The sequence below is a fragment of the Phyllostomus hastatus genome, unplaced genomic scaffold (genome assembly GCF_019186645.2).
Source record: "Phyllostomus hastatus isolate PE091 unplaced genomic scaffold, TTU_PhHast_1.1 phas_scaffold_501, whole genome shotgun sequence".
Lineage (NCBI taxonomy): Eukaryota > Metazoa > Chordata > Mammalia > Chiroptera > Phyllostomidae > Phyllostomus > Phyllostomus hastatus.
In genome coordinates, this window is record NW_025334033.1 from 6,990,517 (window position 1) to 7,012,522 (window position 22,006).

General features: G+C 40.2%; 1 protein-coding gene across 2 annotated transcripts in view; it reads right to left on the reverse strand.

Moving 5' to 3' along the window:
• Window positions 1-22,006, reverse strand: part of RASGRP1 (RAS guanyl releasing protein 1) — an 82,216-nt gene that overhangs the window by 54,444 nt on the left and 5,766 nt on the right. Inside the window, exon 1 of one of the 2 annotated variants that reach the window (XM_045822228.1) lies at window positions 4,799-4,920. The exons of the other annotated variant lie outside the window; for it this stretch is intronic. Within the exon in view, the coding sequence (XP_045678184.1) occupies window positions 4,799-4,838 (40 nt within the window). The 5' untranslated portion in view covers window positions 4,839-4,920. Of the gene's footprint in view, window positions 1-4,798; window positions 4,921-22,006 lie in introns of those variants that run through there. 2 annotated transcript variants of the gene reach the window in all.

A 22,006-nucleotide genomic window follows, 5' to 3' on the forward strand; every position in this document is an offset into this window, starting at 1 on the left:
TTGAATGTACAGTCTACTGAAACCCTTCAGTACTTTTCACAAGAATGACAATTACTCATTTTTCTCTGTGCAAAACATATGAATCAATATTTTAAAACTTAAGTGCAAGACATTTATTCTTACTGACATGCTGTTTTTCAGAGTTCTTTGTTTATGTTATTGCTCTCCTGAAGTTTGATTTTCATCTAATGTATTTACTACATCCATCAGTGTGACTAACAGAAACAGACTGAGTTTAAGTCTGATGAAAACGTACTGAACCGCTCATGAATGCTGATACCTGCAGAATAACATCTACCTATGCTCATGTCTGGATGCATATACTTTGAGTCTGATTATTAACCACCTATAAATCTGTGTGTCTGGATTTTATATAGTCTATATTTGCCTGTCCTACATTTATTGAGCATTAACATTTTGACTTTGTAGCAGAGCCTGTGAGTACTCCAACTATATGCTCTCAGGCATTACCATTATAGTGTAGACTCCACTCCAAACTGTGTGTGAGACAGGCCAGACATGCTCGAGAATGAACACCACTTAAAAGCAACCCTTAACCAATGACTGAGGGAACTTGGTATACAAGTTCCCTGGCTCCTTTGCTTTGGGTGGGACAGTTCTGAAGCCAGAGGAGTAACTCACCTGACAATGCAGTCTTTATAAGCTGCCTTCCCTATTCCTCTACCAGTTTTTCCTAATATCATCTCCCAAAGTAAACTATTCATATTAAAATCTTTATCTCAGGATCTATATCTGAGAAAAACCAAAATAAGAAAACCATTTTATTTTCACCCAAACTAAAATGACCTTCAATTTTTTCACACTGTCCTATTTACAGATGAACACACTGCAAAGAAAAAAGTTAAAGTTAAAAGACAAAAGTAAGTAAGAACATGTGTAGCTACAGGAATAAACTAAGGGACACACACATGATATAGAACATAAATGTGAGGGGGTGAGCAAAAAAATGTGCTTTCAGAATGTATTTGAACTCAAATGACAATGAACTTAAAATAGACTGCTATGAACATAACCTGTTAAATAAGAATCTTATGGTAACCACAAACTGAAAACCTATAATAGATACATGAAAATAAGAAAAATAAATGTAAAGAAACCACTAATGCCATCAATGTACAAGAAAAGAGAGCAAGAAAGGAACAACTACAAACAGCAAACAGAAAACAATTAATAAAATGGTAATTAGTACATAACCTATCCATAATTACTATAAACATAAAAGGACTAACTGCTTCCCTCCAAAGATGTGGCTGAATGTATGGGTTGGCTAAAACGTTTGTTTTCTTCCATAAGATGGTTCTAGTAATGCTTAATTGTCTTTAATTTGATTTAAAACAATTTTGTTAGATTGTATCATGACAGGTGTCATATTAGTGTGCATTTAAAAAACTTGTCAAATTTGGTGAATTTTTGTGTAGCTATTTTAATGTTTAAGATGGAAGAAAATATGCAACATTTTTGGAACATCATGCTTTTTTATTTCAAGAAAGGTAAAAATGCAACTGAAACACAAGAAATCATTTGTGTAGTATGAGGAGAAGGTATATGATTGAATGTGTCAAAAGTGGGTTGCAAAGTTCTGTGCTGGAGATCTCTCATTGGACAATGTTCCATGGTCAGATAGACCAGTTGAAATTGATAGCAATCAAATTGAGACATTAACTGAGAACAATCAACATCTTACCATGTGGGAAACAGCCAACATATTCAAAATATCCCAATCAATAAAGTTATTGGTGAAAATATAAAATGTGTCTTTTCTTTAACAGAAAAAAAACCAAATGGACTCTTTGGCCAACTCAATATATTAACAAACAAGACCTGTGCATATGCTACCTACAAGCAACTGACTTCAGATTGAAAGACACACACACTGAAACTGAAGTAATGGAAAAAGATATTTCATGCAAAGGAAACAAAAAGAAAGCAGAGGTAGCAATACTTATACCAGACAAAGTAGAGTTTCAAACAAAGACTGTAACAAGAGACAAATAAGGGCTTTTTATAATAATAAAGGGATTAATCTAACAAGAGGATATAATACTTGTAACACCTACACATCTAATTTAGGAGTACCAACATACACATAGCAAACATTAACAGATTTAAAGGGAGACACTAACAGTAACACAGTAATAATAGGGGACTTTAACACTGCACTGCATTGGAGGATACATCATCCAGGCAGAAAATCAGCAAGAGTGACTTTAAATGACATAATAGACCAGGCAGAGTTAATAGCTAGCTACATAAAATTCCCCACAAATCAACAGAATACACATTCTTTTCACGTACACATGGAACATTTTCCAGACTAGTCCAAGGCTGGCCAAAAATCAAGTCTCAGTAAACTTAAAAAGACGAATTGTATGAAGCATCTTCTAGGATCACAATAGTATAAAACCAGAAATCCATTACAAGAACAATAGTGGAAAAAATATAAACACATAGAGGCTAAGCAACATGCAACTAAATGTCAATGAGCTAATGAAGAAATCAAGGAGGAAATTTAAAGTCTTGAAACAAATGAAAATGGAAACACAACATTCCCAAGTTTTGGGGACACATCAATAGCAGTTCTAAGAGGGAAAGTCATAGCAATACAGGCCTATCTGAAGAAAAAGAAAAGTATCAAAATAGTCTTAGCTTTATCTAAAGAAACCAGAAAAAGAACAAACAGAGCCCAAAGTGGGTAGAAAAATAATAAAGATCACAGCAGAAATAAATGAAATAGACACTAAACAAAACCAATAGAAAAGATAAACAAGAGAAAGGCTAGTTCTTTGAAAAGGTAAACAAAATCAATAAACTTTTAGCCAGACTTATCAAGGAAAAAAGGAGAGGGCCCAAATAAATAAAATCAGAAATGAAAGAAAAGAAGTGACAACTGACATCACAGAAACACCAAGGATCACAGGAGAGCACTGTGCCGACAAATTGGACAGCCTAGAGAAAATGGGCAAATTCCCAGAAACATAATCTTCCAGGACTTAATCAGGAAAAACCAGAAGATTTGAACAGATTGATCACTAAAAATGAAGTTGAGTCAGTAATCAAAAACTTCCAACAAACAAAAGTCCAGGACCAGATGGCTTTATCAAACATTCACAGAGGAATTAATACCAATCCTTCTCAAATTATTCCAAAAAAGTTGAAGAGAAGGGAAAGCTTCCAAAGTTATTCTACAAAGCTAGCATTACTCTGATACCAGAACCACACAAAGACATTGCAAGACAACAAAATTTACAGCTAATATCCCTGATGAACACAGACAAAATAATCCTCAACAAAATCATAGGACACTGAATTCAATGGTAGATTAAAAACATCATATACCTGGTCCAGGGGTGCAGGGATGGTTCAATAATCACAAAATCAATATGATATACCACATAAACAAAATTAAGGATAAAAATCACATGATCATATAATTACACACAGAAAAACCATTAGACAAAATTCAACATACACTTACGATAAAAAAAAAAAACCTCTTAACAAAGTGGGTATAAAAAGAAGATTCTGGAATATAATGCAGCCCATATGTGGCAACCCCCCAGCTAATATTATACTCAACGGTGAACAGCTGAAAGCCATATCTCTATGATCCAAAGTAAGATGAGGATGCCCACTCTCACCACTCTTATTTAACCTAGTACTGGAATAGACATGAAAAAGAAATAAAAAGGTCCAAATTAGAAAAGAGGAGGTATAATTGTCACTATTTGCAGATGACATGACACTATATATAGGAAACTTGAAAGATTCTAACAAAAAACTGTATGAATTAGTAAATGAATTCAGTAAAGCGGCAGGATACAAAACTTATATATAGAAATCTGTTAAATTTTTTTTAAGATTTTATTTATTTATTTTTAGGGAGGGAAGGGGGGGAGAGAGAGAGAGACAGAGAGAGAGAGAGAAAGAGAGAGAGAGAGAGAGAGAAACATCAATGTGCAGTTGCTGGGGGTTATGGCCTGCAACCCAGGAATGTACCCTGGCTGGGAATCGAACCTGGGACGCTTGGGTTCCCAGCCCGCGCTCAATCCACTGAGCTACGCCAGCCAGGGCTTGAAATCTGTTAAATTTCTGTATACAAATAACAAACTATTAGAAAGAGAAATTAAGAAAACAATCCCATTTATAATTGCATCAAAAAGAATAAAATGCGTAGGAATACATTTAACCAAGGAAGTAAAAGATATATGCTCTAAAATGTATAAGGCATTGGTAAAAGAAATTGAAAAAGGCATAAATAAATGGAAGACTGTGCCATACTAACAAAAAGGAAGAATTAATAGCATTAAAAAGTCCATACTACCCCAAGCAATGTACAGATTCACTGCAATCCCTATCAAAATACCAATGGTGTTTTCAACAGAACTAGAACAAATAATCCAAAAATGTATACGAAATCACAATAGATCCCAAATAAGCCAAAGAAATCTCGAGGAAGAACAAAGTTGAAGGTGTCATGCTCCCTGGATTAAAACTGTATTACAAAGCTATAATAATAATCAAAACTGCATAGCACTAGCACAAAAAGCAAACACATAGGTCAATGAAACAGAATAGGCAGTCCAGACTCCAAACACCCCACACTCCTACAGTCAAGTAATCTACAACAAGAGGCAAGAATATACAATGAGAAAAAACTGGTCTCTTCAACAATCATGTTGCAAATACTGGATAAGCACATGCAAAAAAACAAAAAACAAAACTAGACCGCTTTCTTATACCATATGCAAAATAAAGTCAAAATGGATTAAACACTTACATTTAAGATCTGAAGTCATAAAACTCATAGCAGAAAACATAGGTAGTAAACCCTTTGAAATCAGCCTTAACAATATTTTTTAGATATGTCTGTCCTTGGGCAAAGGCAACAAAAAGCAAAAATAAACTAATGGGACTACATTAAACTAAAAAGCTTTTTGCAGAATGAAGGAAACAATCAACATGATGAAACGGCAACCTGCTGAACTGGAGATATTTGCAAATGATAATGCTAAAAAGGGGTTAATATCCAAAACATATAAAGAACTCATATAACCTCAACATTTAAAAAAACCCAATTAAAACATGGGCAGAAGACCTGAATAGACATTTCTCCAAATATGACATACAGATGGCCAACAGACACATGAAAATATGTTCAACATCGCTAAACATCAAAAAAAAAAAAAAACGCAAATCAAAACCACAATGAGACATCAGCTCACACCTGTCAGAATGTGTATTACCCAAAAGACAGCAAATAACAAGTGTTATTAACAAAGTGTTGGCAAGTATGTGGAGAAAAGGGAACCCTGTTGTACTATTGGTGGGATTTAAATTAGTGCAGCCACTATGGAAAACAGTATGGGAGTTCCTCAAACAATTAAAAATAGAACTTCTGTACAACCCAGCAATTTCACTTCTTGGAATATATCCTAAGAAGACAAAAACAATAATTCAAAAATATGTATGTACCCCTACGTTCATTATAGCATTATTTACAATAGTCAACATATGAAATCAACCCAAGCATCCAGCAATAGACCAATGGATAAAGAAGTACTGGTGCAAATAGACAATGGAATATCACTCACCCATAAAACAGAATGCAATCTTGCCATTTGCAACAACATAGGTGGATCTAGAGTATATTATATTAAGTAAAATAAGTCAAAAAGGGAAAGAAAAATCCTGTATGATTTTACTTATATGTGGAATCTAAAAAAACAAATACGCAAAATGAAATAGGAAAAACCCATAGATACAGAGAACTGATGGAGGGGTGGAGGGTTGGGAGAAAAGGCAAAGGGGGTTAAGAAGTAAAAACTTTGTTATAAGTCACAGGGATATAATGTACAGCATAGGGAATACAGCCAATAATATCATGATAAGTATACACAGTGATGGATAGTTACAGTAGTATTAGTGATTAGTATTAGTGATAGTGATTGATGCTAACTTTGCAAAGTTATAAATGTTGAATCACTATGTTATACCTGAAACTAATTCTCCATGTCAACTATAATTAAAAATAAATGAAAAAATAAATAATTTTCCTAGTACTGATAAAAATTCTTTAACCTTATTATCCATTTTGCAAATGAGAAAACGGCAGTAAAATAACTTGCCTAAGGCCAATATTTGGTAATCAGTACAGTCAGACTGGATTCCAGAGACTGCGGTGCTGTGTGGCCTCCATGGCCTTCTACGCAATCTGTTCACTGCCTTGCTTAACACGGCTGCATCAGAGCCCTGGCCTCTCCCTGTTCAGAACTGGGTGTGGGGGTGGGTGCGGTGCGGTGGGGAGGAGAGCATTGCATTCTCTCGTTTACTTAACTCCCACTCCCTCCTCTGACAATAAGATTGAAGATTAAAATTCTCATTTTATTTTTTGTCTTTCTGGAAACCAGAAATGCAGCATCTCAGTGTTGAGCAGGCAATGGGCCGAATGAGACCTGGATGTTAGATACAGGGCATCAATAAGTTACTTCAGGGGTGTGCAGCCCAAGTCCCCTGCTTGATTCCTTACCATTCTCGCCCTCTTTAATGCAAACAGAGCACTCAATTTTATCATCCAAGAAAATGAGAATAACAGATTCCTTTGAATTTTCTATAATTCCCAATCATCTATTTTTCTTAGGTTTTGAGAATACTTTTTATGATTATGGAACTTAATAGTCTTTTGGCCAAGATGGCAGAGGTAACTGCTGAGCTCACCTCCTCTGGTGACTACATTAAAATCACAACTAAACTATAGAACCATCGTTAAGAACCACCTGAACAGAATTCCTGTAACTAAGGATATAAAGAGGAAGCCACATCAAGACTGGTGAGAAGGGTGTAGAAGTGGCACAGGCAGGTCCCATACCCATGGTGTGGCAATTACGAATTGGAAGGGAGATCCCAGCTGCAGAGGATCCCCCTGAGGAGCGAAAGGTCCCAGCCCCACACTAGGTTCTCCAGCCTGGGATACCACTGCCGGGAAGAAGAGGTCCCATAACATCTGGCTGTGAAAACCAGCAAGAGTTGTGTTCAAGTGAGATAGAGGGCTGATGGAGACAATAATGTGCTCCTCTTGAAGGGCCTGCACACATACTCATTCACTCACAAACCCACTCATTCTAAGCTCCAGCATAGAGGATGCAGCTTGAGAAGCACCAGAAACATACAGGGAAGAACTGAATTGACTAGCTTCAGGGAGATGGCTGGGTGGGCAGGGACCCAGATAGCTCTCTCCAGGGACAGATGGGCTGGCAGGCACCACTGTTCCCTTGATGAACTCTCCTCCCACCCAGACGACATGGTGCAGGTGGGTGCCAAACCTGAGATCTCCATTACTGGACATCTCAGTTTGTCCCACCTTGGTGATTCCCTGAGACCTCGTCCCACTCAATTCACTAACCCACCCAAGCCTCTTCCAGCAGCTAGTCCACATAAGCACTGCCTTGGCTCATGCTGAGGACTTTCCTAATATCTCTCAAAATCCACAAACCCCAAATAAGCAGGGATTGGCTTTGGTGTGCCCTGTACTTCTTGCTAAGTGTCCCTAAGCCCAGCACAGACAGTGACTGGTCTCAGTTTCCATTGTAACTCCCAGAAGGTGGCCCCAAGACTGGCATATGCAGTAACCAGTCTTGATTTGGAACATAGCTTCAAATGAGTGGCCACAAGCCCGGCATTACAATGTGGCTGACCTCAGCCCACACTGCAATGCCTACCAAAGGGTCCCAAGCTTGGCACAAGTGGTGGCCATCCTTGGTTCACAGAAAAGCCTCTCCCAGGTACCTCTAAGTCCAACACAATCAATAACCAAGTAAAGATCACTTTGTACCTCCTACTAGGCAGACCCAAGCCCAGTATAAGCCATGGCTGCCAGTGGCCTGCACTGCAGCCCCTCCTAAGAGGCTCCAAAACCAACACATTGAAGGGCACTGTGTGTGGGCTTTAGACCACAGCTGGGCACCACCCAACCAGCACACCTGAAGGGTAGACTCAAATGGCACAAGTGCCCAACTTAAACAACTCCTACTCCATTGGATCAGCCACGACACAGCAGATTGCCTGCTGCAGTTATGCCCAGCCCTCACAATCAGACCGACTGAGACCCATCACTACCTGCTGACATGCCAACAACAACTGAGGCTCATCTACAGTGAAGGGCACTCACAACCCATGCAAAGGATCTCCCTAGAGAAGCTGGCTCAAGTGACCAGTGAGCCTGTACCACTGGGCTCCACAGGACACCTATTTATATGGCCACTCTGTCAAGACAGAGAGATGTAGCATTTCTACTCAAATTCAATACATGGAAACAAATACAAGGAGTCAGCAAAAATGAGGAGACAAAAAACACATGTTCCAAGTGAAAGAACAGAACAAAACTCCAGAAAGAAACCTAACAAAATAGAGGCAAGCAATCTACCATATACGGGGTTCAAAACACTGGCTATAAAGATGTTCAATGAACTTAGAGAAAGAACAAATGAACTCAGTGAGAACCTCAACAAAGAGAAGGAAAATGCAACAACAGAACCCTTCAGAAATGAAGAATGCCGTAACTGAAATGAAGCATATTAGATGGAATCAATGGCAGGTGAGGCAGAGCATAGGATCAAACCAGCAATCTTGAGGAAAAGATAGAAGAAAACACCCAATCAGAACAGCAAAAATAAAAACAAAATAAAATAAATGAGTATAGTTTAAAGGAACTCTGGGACAACATCAAGCAGACCAACATTAGCATCACAGGGGTATCAGAAGGAGAAGAAAGAGAGCAAGGGATTGTAAACCTGTTTGAAGAAATAATGACAGAAAACTTCCCTAAGTAGAAATACAAGTCTGGGAAGTTCAGAGAGTCCTACACAAGATGAATCCAAAAAGGCCCACATCAAGATACATCATAATTAAAATGCCAAAGGTAAAGACAAAGAGAACCTTAAAAGTAGCAAGAGAAAATCAGTTAAGGAGCTCCCATAAGACTACCAGATAATCTCTCCATAGAAACTTTGCAGACCAAAGTAACTGGTATTAAATATTCAAAATGATAAAAAGCAAGGACTTATAGCCAAGATTTTTCTACCCAGCAAAGCTATTATTTGGAACTAAAGGACAGATAAAGAGTTTTCCAGACAAGAAAAGGCTAAAAGAGTGCATCACTACTTAATCAGTATTACAATAAATGTTAAAGTGATTTTTTAAGGAAGAAAAGAAACGATCAAAAATATGAATAAGAAAATAGAAAGAAATTGTGACTGACAAAGGCAAAAATTTAGTAAAAGCAGTGGACCAGCCAACTATACAGCTAGTACAAGACTTAAAAGGCAAAAGTAGGAAGATCATGGGTAGTTCCAACATTGAGTTAAGGGATTCACACAAGCACACACATGAGGTAAAAAATAACGACAAAAACTTAAACATGGAGGAGCGAGAAAACATTGCAGTCATTTTAGAATGTGTTCAGACTTAAGCAACTATCAACTTAAAATGGACAGTTATAAACATAAGTTTGTGGTTACCATGGTAACCACATGGTACCACATGTGGTACCCCATGGTACCACAGAACCCATGGTAACCACAAACCAAGTGTCTGGAAGAGATATATGGGAAAAAGAGAGAAGGACATCCAAACACAACATTATGAGAAGTCACCAGCACACAAGAGGAGAGGGCAAGGAAAAAAGGAACAGAGAAGAATTACAAAAACAATCAGAAAACAATGGATGAAATGGCAATAATTACATACCTATCAACAATTACTTTAAATGTAAATGAACTAAATGCTCCAATCAAAAGGCACAGGGTGGCTGAATGGATTCAAGAAAAAAAATACTTGTGCATATGCTGCCTCCAAAAGACCCACTTCAGGGAGAAAAAAACACGGACTGCATGTAAAGGGATGGAAAAAGATATTTCCTACAAATAGAAACAAAACAAAAAAAAGGCTGGAGTAGCAATACTTATATCAAACAAGATAGATTTTAAAACAAAGGCTTACTTAAATGTAAGACTGGAAACCATAAAATTTCTAGAAGAAAACATAGTCAGTAAACTCTGCCATCAGCCTTAGCAATATTTTTTGGACATGTGTCCTCAGGCAAGATAAACAAACAAACAAAAACAAATGAGACTACATCAAACTAAAAAGTTTTGGCAGAATGAAGGAAAGCAGCAACAAAGTTTCTTCAAAAAATTAAAAATGGAACTGCCCTACAGCCCAGTGATTCCACTGCTGGGAAAATATCCAAAGAAACCCTAAACACTGATGTGAAAGAATAAACGCACCCCTATGTTCACTGCAGCATTATTTACAATAGCCAAGATTTGGAACCAGTTCAAGTGCCCATCATTAGATGAGTAGATAAAAAAGCTGTGGTACATTTACACAATGGACTGCAAAAATGATGGAAACCTTACCTTTTGTGACAGCATGGATAAACCTGGAGACTATTAAGTGAAATTAGCCAGTCCAAGGAAGACAAATGTGATTTGTGGAAACGAATGAACAAAAGAAGGGTGGGGATTGGGGGGCTGGGTGAAAAAGATGATGGGATTAAACAAACAAAACCTGACAGACACAGACAACAGTACGGTGAGCACCTGAGGGAAAGGAGGGAGGGGGGAGAGAAGAGGGTAAAGGGGGAATCAGTGGTTATGAAAGGAGACTTGACTTTTGGCACTGAACACACAATATAATACACAGATGATGTTTTATAGAATCGTACACCCGAAGCCTATATAATTTTATGAACCAATGTTGCCCCGATAAATTAAATAAAAATTTTAAGAAAAGACAACCTACGGAATGGGAGAAGATATTCACCAATGACACATCCATTAAGGAGTTAATATCCAAAATATATAAGAAACTCAAACAATTTAACACCAAAAACAAAACAAAACAAATGATCTGATTAAAAAATGGGCAGAGGACCTGAATAGACATTTCTCTCAAGAGGACATGCAGATGGCCAACAGACATATGAAAAGATGTTCAACATCACTAATCATCAAGGAAATGCAAATTAAAACCACCACGAGAAGTCAACTTACACCTGTCGCAATGGCCATCGCCAATAAATCAACGAACAACAAGCACTAGAGAGGATGCTGAGAAAAGGGAATCCTCTTGCCTTGCAGGTAGGATTGCAAATTGGTGCAACCACTGTGGAAAACAGTATGGAGTTTCTGCAAAAAGTTAAAAATAGTACTATCATATGACCCAGCAATTCCACTTCTGGGTATTTATCCAAAAAATCCAAAACATAAATTTGAAAAGGTATATGCACCCCTGTTTTTTTGCAGCTTTATTTACAATAGCCAGTATATGGAAGCAACCTAAGAATCCATTGATAGACCAATAGCTAAAGAAGTTGTGGTTCATATATACCATGAAATACTACTCGGCTATAAAAAAGAATGAAATGTTGCCATTTGTGACAACATGGATGAATCTAGAGGGTATTATGCTAATACCCTCTATTATTATGCTAATAATACCCTCTAAGGGTAATAAGTCAGACAGAGGAAGACAAATACTGTATAATTTCACTTAAAATATAAAATAAACTAAAAAACTAGAAAAACAAATTCATAAATACAGAGAACAAATTGAGGTTTGCCAGACTGGGGGGGCTCAGGGGGCTGGATAAAAGAGGTGAAGGGATTAAGAAGTACAAATTGGTGGTTATAGAATTAGTCCCAGGAATATGAAGTACAATCTAGGGAATATAGTCAATAATATTGTAGTAACTATGTTTGATGACATATGGGTACTAGAGTTGTCAGAGTGATCACTTCATAAGTTGTACAACCACTATGCTGTATACTTGAAACAAATGTAATACTGTACATCAACTGTCATTGAAAAGTAAAACAAAAATTAAAAATAAAATTGTAAGCAAATACCACAGTAGGCAAAACAATGTTAGGAACCTCCATGGATTCAGCCAGCTTCAAACAGGGATCAGCCTGGGGCCAATTTTGATCCATGTAAACTCCCCTCACTTTTCCCTCCCACATTATCGTAAAGCAAATCCCAAACATGACATTTCATCAGTAACTATTTCAGGATATATTTTTTAAAATAAGGGCTCTTTCAAAAACAATGCATCATTAACATGACTAAAACAAAACAAAAAATAGTAATTCCTTATAACAAACATACAGTCAGCATATGTATTTCCAAGTACCTATAATTATATAATATAATTTAGAAAAAAAGGTTCTCATGCTATGACAGGTTGAAATGTCCCTTACGTTTCTTTTGGTTGAGAGGACCCTCCTCCATCGCTCTTACGATTCTGAGGGCACACTTTCTCGGTTAACTGAAGCTATGTCCATCTCTGGTCATACCGGTTGCTGACCAGGTAACAGGGCTCTAAGCTCCTGGGGACCACGAGGGTTGGGGGGACCACAGGCACAGTGTGGGGAGCTCTTTCTTTGGGGCTTAAAGCAGTGTCAAACCATCAAGTGAAGCCACTGTCACTTGCTGAGACCATCACTTGCTCAGTTCATCACTGGCAGAGTCTGGCAGCCAGCAGCATGGACACTGCAGCTAAATTTTGGGAAGCGGCCCATCGAGAAGCTGGGGTGACTGGCTGTGTGGTCTGAACAGCCTGGGAGTGGAGGTGATGAGCCTACCAAGGCGGGTATGGATGTGGTAAATCTGGAACCCATGACACCAGTGAACAGGGGAGGAAGAGAGAAAGGAAGCATAAAAATGCCCCTAGGCATTTGGCATTCAATATGTGAACATTAAATTAATGAAAATGAGTAAGTGCTCATCCGATTTAAGGATGCTCTGTAGGCTGTAACTACTTTCTAACAAGATAGACTCATGAACAATAAAGTGGGAACACTTCTTGGATTCCTGAATACCCTGGGTGCCCCCTTAAAATGGGGCTGTTCACAAGATTTAAAAAAAAAACAAGTCCTGACAGTGGTCAGAGAGATCAGTGAAGGTAAGCCAGATGTGGCTACCCGTGCTCCTCCACCCCCAAAATTCCCCTACGACTTCCTCACTGGCTGCCTCACCACTCTGGGTGTTCCGTTCTCTCCTTCACTACCAACCAGGCAAGCTCTGCTCCCCACTCCCCTCCAAGAACAGTGTCTCTAGTCCCTACTGCTCTTGTCCACTTCAGTTAGTCACTAGTGTCCCTCCAGCCCAAGCTCCATCCTGGTAGCATCTACCCAAAGATTTTGGTAAGAACCGTGGCAACCTCCCCAGGGCCTGACCACTCCCTAGAAGAAACCGAAGTAGCAACACGGCCGCCCTGGCACCGGAGCCCCACTTCTCTGCTACTCTGCGGAGGATCCCAGATGCACCAAACTGTAGCATCGTCTGTCGTGTTTCTGCTACGTGTCTTTCCTGGTTGCTACTTCGTGAGTCTCTTAGAAAGTTAATGAGGATGCAAGATTTTTCCATTGTTTCTGAAAACAAAGCTTCTCTTCCACAAAACCTATCTAACGTCTCCTATATATATAAAAAAGAAAAAGCCCACACCTAGAATTTTAAGTTAAGAGGAGCACTTTTTTTTTATTTCCTTCATTTGTTATAGTTGTAATTACCTGCTTATCATACTTAGCATTTGGCCTGGAGAAGAAATGAGTAATTACTCTTGTAATGTTTTTAATTCCTCATTAGAATAATTTTAGTTGCCAAGCAACTTTCACTTTTATGTTCTATATAAGAAAGGATTATGCCCGAACTATTTTTTAAAATCAGTTTTAGGATAGAATAACCAACTTTCTATGCTAGCATGCCTCCTTGTAAGTACCAATGTTGACTGTGAGAGCAGAACTGTTTACGATGGGATTACGGGAGGCGAGTTAACTGCAGCGGGCTGCTGCAGAAAGCGGCATCCTTGTGGGACGCGCACAGAGTGCAGGAAGATGTTCCCTACCCGGCCTCTCTTGCTCTTGGTGGCAGAGTGGATGGACAGCGGTAATGTTCTCCTTTTTGCTAGTCTGTATTTTCCAAGTTTTCCAAAGTGAGCATGAAAAATGTTTAAAGTTATTTAAATTTAAGAAGTAAATGTAAGAGCTGAGTTACAATTAGATCTTTGTAAATACAAGAACTTATAAAAGTGTGAGAATTAAATACAAATATATACGAGGGGGAACCTTCCCCCAAAGAAACAGAATTATCTTCTGGAGGGTGGGCTGTACTACAGCCCTGTACAGCTGGCATTGTTGTGAGAGGCTGTGTTTGGCTTCAGTGAATTTTTTTGAAGACTGTTTCAACACGTTTGCCCATTTCATGATGAGGGATTTACCAGCACACCTGCCCACACTGTGCTGAGTCTTCAGCAGTTTTGATAAAAAAACTGCATGAACCCCATGCCCCACCCTCCCTATTCCCCCGATCTCACCCAGGGTGACTTTTTTTTTGTTGTTTCCCCAGATGAAAAAAGTCCTCAAAGGGAAACATTTTGCACATGTGGAAGAGGTGAAACAAAAAAAAATGGCAAAAGCAGTAAAAGGCATCAAAATCAATGAGTTCAAAAACTGTTTTGAGCAGTGGAAAAAAGTCTCAATAGGTGTAGTGCATTAAATGGAGAGTGCTTTGAAGGTGATATGAAAGAATAAGTACACAATTTTTCATAAATAATCTCTGGGGTTTTTTGTTTCCCCCTTGTATAAAATATATTGATATGAATGCTGTGTTCTTCATAGTAAACCTTCAAGTTAACTATTACCAAAATAATATTTTAGAAATGGATTTAAATGATACATTTCATGTTATGTACATTTTACCATAATAAAAAAATCTAAGTAAAAACAATACTCATTATACAGTAATAATTTAGAAAAATGGATTTAAATTTGGTTGGTTTTGTAAGTCTCTACCCTAAGGATATTGGCTGTGCAAACAGATCAAAAGTACTTTCTTTAAATATACAAATTCCTATGGCACTTATTTCAAATGCACATTCAACATCGTGAGACCTCATGACATCTTCTCTCAGATATTTTCAGTCCCAGAAGTCATTTCGGTTACAAAGTAACTGTCCAAATGCTCTGGTTTTAAGCCAATGACAATCTCAGAAACAAAACAGAAGGCTTCTTCTCCAGCAAAACCTTACTGACAAAACTTTTATTGATCATCCCCAACAGCAGACTATAGAATTACTGTACACCATAGAACAGATTTAATGAAATTTTGATTAAAACAATAATGGTATATTCACCAAATCTTTGGAATAGGGATTTTTTTTCAAGTTTAGAGTTAATAAAGGAACAGATAACAGAAAACATAGACAGACTTAACTATATTAAAAATATAAACTATCTATACATTGAAATCCCCAAACCAGTATAAAAATGGAAAGGAAACTAAGGAAAGAATGCCTAGGACAATTGATATTCAGAGTTAAGAGATTTTTTTACATAAAAAGCTTTTGTAACTCTCTAATAATAAACATTGAGCAGCAAGTAATAAATAGGCAAAGGATATGAACAGACAGTTCACAAATATGGAAGTATAGTTAGCAAACAAACTTATGAAAACATATTCAACAAAAGCCTGGAGATCTATCTATCTATCTATCTATCAATCAAACCTCTTCCCATGTAGCGTGAAATAAAGGCGGATGGTTGAACAGATGGAATCAGGACAAATAGAGATGGCACAGAATGCATGTAGAATAGAAGTTCACAAAATTGAGGTCTGGTTGGTCAGAAATAAGGGATAGTTAAACCATAGTGAGTTTTTAGAGGAGGTAAATTAAAAAAAAACAAAAACAAAAACAAAAGACAGAGTGATAACTCTAACTCCAGAAGGAGAATCTCAGTTTTAGCTTTTCAGTTCCATTGTTACTTCTTTAAGAAACTTTCTCAACTTCACTGATATTTAATTTCCTTTTCTCTAAGGTATAATGTTCCTTGTTTCTGAAGCACACATGGAGAGTTGTTCTATAAGATACTTAGATGAAAGAACAAAAGAACAGCAAATATTCCCTTCTCCTTATTAGGTGATACAAAATTAAATTTCCAGTTTTAGCTTCCCTTCCCTCCTCGACATGTTGCTGTGTAAGCGCCCGTATGGCTGGGGCAGGCGATGAGATGGTCAGGGCTTAAGGGGAGCCCTGGCCGGCTGTGCTTGTCCGTTTCCATGATGTAAATACTCCCAAAACAGGCAATGTCAAGCTACCAGCATGACTTCAGTGAAAATGGAGCTGGGGAGAGCTGTGCGAACCACCGCTTACCACAATACAGCATTTCTACCATGTAGAGGCAATAGACGATCTCAAAAGCACAGAGGACAGTAAAATGTGGTACTGTATTAGAAGATAATGAGTTTTTAGGATTTATCTTGTAAGTTTATACAATGTACTCTGTAATGATGACTGTGTCTAACAACTGGCTCACAACATTTCTGCAAGTTTAACAGCCTGCTGTTGTAGGTGAAGACTGTCAGGACTGCGGCAGCATTATATCACATGTGGTGCCCCACGCGTCTGCACAGGCCGTGAGCCTGGGGACCTGCCCTGCTGGGCACTCATGTGCTTTCCCTGCTGTTGTCCTCACAGCCACTCTGGGACGGCCCCTGCTGGGGGACTTGCAGAGCCAGTCACCAAGCCAGCAGCTGTAGCTGCTCCAGGCACAGATGGGCAGGTCCTGCCTCAGCAGGTGGGTCTGGGGGTGGGACCTGCACTTTGGATGACCTTCTCCAGTGGTCTCATTGCACAATCCCTGCTGTTTCAGTCAATTACTGAGCATGTAGCTTTTGCTTTCATGCTATTTCCTAATGTGTTCCCATCATAAATTCAGTAACTTTCATGTCAACTGATGGCCTTAAAAAAATCTGTCAAACAAGTGGCACTTTTGGAGAAGTTACTCATAGGAAGCACCTCTCTAGTCCTCCTCCACCCTCCTACCCCTCAAGCCACTACTTTGGGCCTCTGCCCTGTGGGAGATGGGCATGCACACATATATACACTGAGGACAAGGGCTTCACAGCACCACAGAGGAGCCTTCCCCTGCAGAAGGTGAAAATGCAGAACGGGAATGCTGTCTTTGAATGCAGAGAACCAAACCACAGTAATAACAGGCGTCCATAATCTATTTGTTTCCATGGCCAAAGATGAACAGGATGGAAGTTTTGAAGAGAGTTTCTGTAGTTAAGAAGAAACAGAAATGCAGGAAAGTCTGAAAGAAGCAGGCTCAAGGTTACGAGCCTGCTCACGGGTCTAATTAGATCTGGAGGACTGCTTCAGAGATACCCAGGGGGCTGGCTTCACCATGTGCTTTTCTAGTTCACAGAGCTGAAAACCCGGCTTGGCTCCATCGCTTCTCAGGGGATGCGTATCCTTCAGGTTTTCCACGTTTTCCTAGAGAGCCCAAGCAGCAAGTGTGCCATGGGACTCTATTTCTCAAAATCAGTTCATGCATCACCTCCACCAAAACCACAGTGACTGCCAGCTGAATGGACATCTCCAGAGGGGACCCTCCAGAATCTGTGAGTTGAATCGCACCCCCTGCCCCACGATTCATGATTCCTGCTCACGTTAAGGCTGGAGAACCTCTGGCAGAACGGAGAGAATGTGAGCCTCAGAGAGTTCGGATCTTAGCGGCTCTCTCTCTAATGAGTCGGGCCACTTTCCACAGGTTCTTTAATGTCCCTGAGCTTCAATTTCCTATGAATTAAAAGAATAAAGAACAAACATCCACCTCACAGGGTTGTTGTGAAAATCAGTGGCACCAATTTGGGTAAAGGCCCAGCAACATGCAGAGCCCACGGCAGGTGTCCAGCCCCTGTCATCTGCTACCTGTCTGTCTGCTTGTATCCTCTTCTCAGCAGCTGTCTCATCTCTCTGGATGGACTTACTGAATGAAAACGCTTGAAGTTCCTGTGACACTTGAGGTGTGACACTGTCAACCTCATGTATAAACATTTCCGATTGCCTCTGTTCTCTATTACAGCAAGAGGTCTGCTATAAATAGCCCCACACAGGAGCACAGATGAGACAGGGAAGGGGTTTCCCATCTCCTCACTTTGCAGGGGGGGCAGCCACTGTAACCCACACCCATGGGAGGGCAGACATGCCAGCCAGGGGAACTGGCCGATGCCAGCCTGTCAAAGATGCAGCAAAGAGGCTCCTGGGAATACATAGCATCTTAATCCCAGAATGCTAATTATTTCACTCCAGTGGGCTAGAGACAGCCATGCCTGGGAGCTGCTTTGATGCCAAGAAGCCTTAGGAAGTGGGACCATCCTTTACACGTGCAACTTTGGCCATGACTTTCAGTGACCGGGGGTTCCACCGAGGAGGTAACTGGGACAGCTGTGGTCTTCTTCATGGAGGGACTGTCATCAACAGTGGCCAAGGCTTTGGGCCCCTTCCCCAGCCTACACTTGGCTTTGTTTCTTGGAGTTGCCCATTCTTGGGACCCAATGCCCTTGGATATCATCTCCCTGGGCTTCTGGTCTTATGCTCTTGTTGCCTACAGGCACCTCGCTGTGGTGCACAGACTCTAAGTTGTAGAGTGGGGAGGGATACCTAACCCTCCCTGGAGGGAACCATGTGTAGCCCCAACAAGTGTGTGTTTGCCTTCCTTGGCTCTAATTTTAAAAATAGGTGTAACATTTTAGCCATAATAAGTTAAGGTCTATATAATACATCCACTGCTCCATGGTGTGGGAAATATACCTATTACTTCTGGGGTACTTCTACTTTGGGAGTCTTTGGATAACATGAGTACAATGCACATGGTAACTTTAATCAACTAACACTTTGTTCAAGAGAGAATTTCTGGCAGATGCCTGCTATAAAGATGGGGCCCAATACATAGTTCTTGTATTTCATGGATTTTAGTTCCTAATCTGGGGGGGAAAGTGAGCCAGGGTGCAGGCTTGCTCTGTGTGGCATGTAGTTTCCCCAAACCAAGGGAGGCCAGGCCCAGGAGGGGGACCCCAGCATGCCCAGCTCAGGTTGCAGGTGGCTACTGGGGGCAGAGGAAGAAGCACATGCCTGGCATGTTTGCTCCTTAGACTAGGGACAGAGGCCAATTTATTCTGTTGTTTGTCCAAAGGAGACAATAATACCTGCTCTGCCTATTTCAGAATTGTTCTGAGTTTAAAAGAGATAAATACATATAGAACTCCAAGGCGGGGCGAAAGCAACATTCTAAATTATAAGATCCTAGGCTAAGCTGCACCTTCCCTTCACACTGACAGGTAAGACAAAGACAGAGAGTTTCCTCCCACACCCCATTGGGGAGCAGGAGAGCCGCTTGCTGACGGTCCCTTTCTGGGATATGTTTGGCTGTTACTGTTGTCTTGCATTCAGAAAAGGACAAGGAAAGTGCTTTGTGAATTGGGACATCTGAAGCCTTCTACTTGGTCCCAAATGCTGACAGCCCTCTTACAAAATGAAAACATTTTAAAAAGTCCAGATGATCTCATAGGTCTTTTCTACCTCTGAAACAGATGGTGTGATTCACATACATTTGACATAAATGTACCAGGTTGTGATGATTTGCCTCATTATGTTCCACTGAGGAGTGGATTAACTTGTAATAATATGCTGAGAATGTAAAACATGACCTCCAATTAAAATGGAGGTGGGGGTAGGTTGCTTCATGTTTAAAGCAATGAACTGACTCGAGGCTCTGAGTTCCTCATCACAAACCTGTGACCTTGTACGTGACATTGGGAGGCCTGCTAGAGGCCATCAAGAGTACCCTTAATTTGTACAAACTGATCACCCATTCTTAAAAGCACTGTAGTAAGTCCATCCTCTGGGTACAGTGTGGGTGCTAACTAATGGTTAATAATACTCAAGAGAGTAAAGACTGCCAACTGCCCATGATTCCTTGGGGAGTATTCAGACTATTACCTACAGATGCTAGAGAAATGCAAATCCCATGGTTCCCAGAAAACCAAGTCTGTTGCTCTTCCCTTCCAAGTCAGCTGCTGACCCTGTCCAGCACGCCCAACAGACTTCTTCTGTGGTGATGCAAATGCTTTTTATTTACTCTGTTCAGAGGCAGCTACCACTTGTGGCTGTTGACCACTTGAAATATGACTAGTGAGGCTTAGGAACTGACTTTTACACCTGATTTAATTTGAATTAATTGACATGTATATGTAAACAGCCACATGTATAGTGGCCACCATAGTGGACAGCATAGTTCTGGCTAACTCAAACCTCTTCAAAGCAACTGCATGAAGGGGGGAGGTGGGGAAAGTAGTGGAATGTAAATTAACTAATTAGTCAAAACAATTTTTTTCTAAGTTTGAAGAAGTGGTGAAATTCAAGGTCTGGAACAAGAGATTATTGAAAAATAAGCACCATTTCCCATACTCCTGCACCGCTTCCCTCCGTTTTTATGGGTATTAATCTGAGACAGGGCCAAAACTCTAACGAACAGCTAAACTAGATCTCTTTATTCTGCAGAACAACTTTCCTATACAAGGCTAGAAAAAGCACCGGTGAGACTGAGTTCAAGAGAAACATTAGCCTCACTCTGTCCTAGTCTCCAATCGCCTCAGAGGAGCGGGAGTTCGTGTTTTGCCCTGGGATGTTCTTTGTCTGCTGTCCTCCGCCCGCCCCCTCCGCCGCCGCCGTGGCTCACCCTCTGCTCCCCTCCCCCACCTAGATGGGTCAACTAGATACAAACAACCGCTCAAAATCACAGGCAGAATGCTGTTCCCTCCATACTTAAGGCGTCTTTTCTTGTTGGCCCCTTTGTGACTTCTGTGGCAGCCTTGAAGTGAACTTACTCAAACTTTACAGGGTGTAAAGGATTTATTCTTCCTGCACTTAGCTTATTATTGCCCTGTCTTTTGTACTGTTCTTCCCCCCTGAACAGTGCATTTCTCAGGTATTCTAAGCTCTAATAATGGAACAGAGGTTCGGTCCCTGCAATCCTCCTTACGTACTGCCCAGCACAATGCCAGAGGCAAACAGGGACTTAATCAATGCTTCTTGGTGATACATAACCATTACATTCGATGGAATTTTAAGGTACTTCTTTCAGGTGAACATACTCCGGGAAACAATGCATCTTTTGCCCTTGTACGATTTGTTGAGGGTAGTGCATTAGGCTTGGTTCTTTTAGGGAAGGACTTTAGAGGGGGCCATGTAATTTTCAGGGTGATGTCATGATTATCTGAAAGTGGGGATAGCAGCCCTGAACTCAGCTGGCAGCCACGTGATTGGCATGGGAGAAAGGAAGCACTAGAAATACACCATTGGTCGCTGTTTTCCCAACAGTGGAATGGAAAGAAAATGAAGGTCTTTATTCATGAAATGGTCAGAGTGCCCCCGCTAAGGGCCAGTAAATATGACTACCAGGCTTGTGTGAGGAACTTTGCAGTTTGTTGAAGTGGGAACAAGGCGATGTAAAAGATTATGGCAGCCGCACTTCCCCCAGTCTCCACTGTGCCCTAGTGTGTCTCCTTAAGTGCACATTTCCTAAAGGGATTATTTTGAAAGAGAAAACCATTCATTCTGCTCCCAAATTCATCCTTAAAGTGTAAGTAAATAGAAATCTAATTAAAATTTAAGGTTAAACTAGCAATAAAAATGCTCCATCTTTTCCGAGCTAAAGAGTCTACCACAAACAACTAGCACAGTGGGGTACTTGGATCAGCTGCATTAGCAACACCAGGGAGCCTGTTAGAAATGCAAATTCTTGGGCCCCACCCGGGATCTACAGGAGCATAAGCTTTGGGAGCCATGCCCAGCAATTGTGTCATAAAAATGCCTCCAAGTGACTGTGCACTTGAGAACGATTGCTTTACCCAATGTTGAAATCATCAACTTCTTTTCAATGTTGTAATGAAGAGTACTAAACGAGTATCCCTGAAACGTCAAGTCTTTCCCAATCCTAGAAATAAGGTCTGACCAAGCACTAAACAAGTCCAGCCAGGAATCCCTAGTTCCAAGTTCAAACACACCCGCATGTCCTGCTACCTCGGGCCTGATCCAGCCTCCCCAGGGCGCTCCCGGTTGCTGGGCCGGGCAGCCGAGTATGGAGTA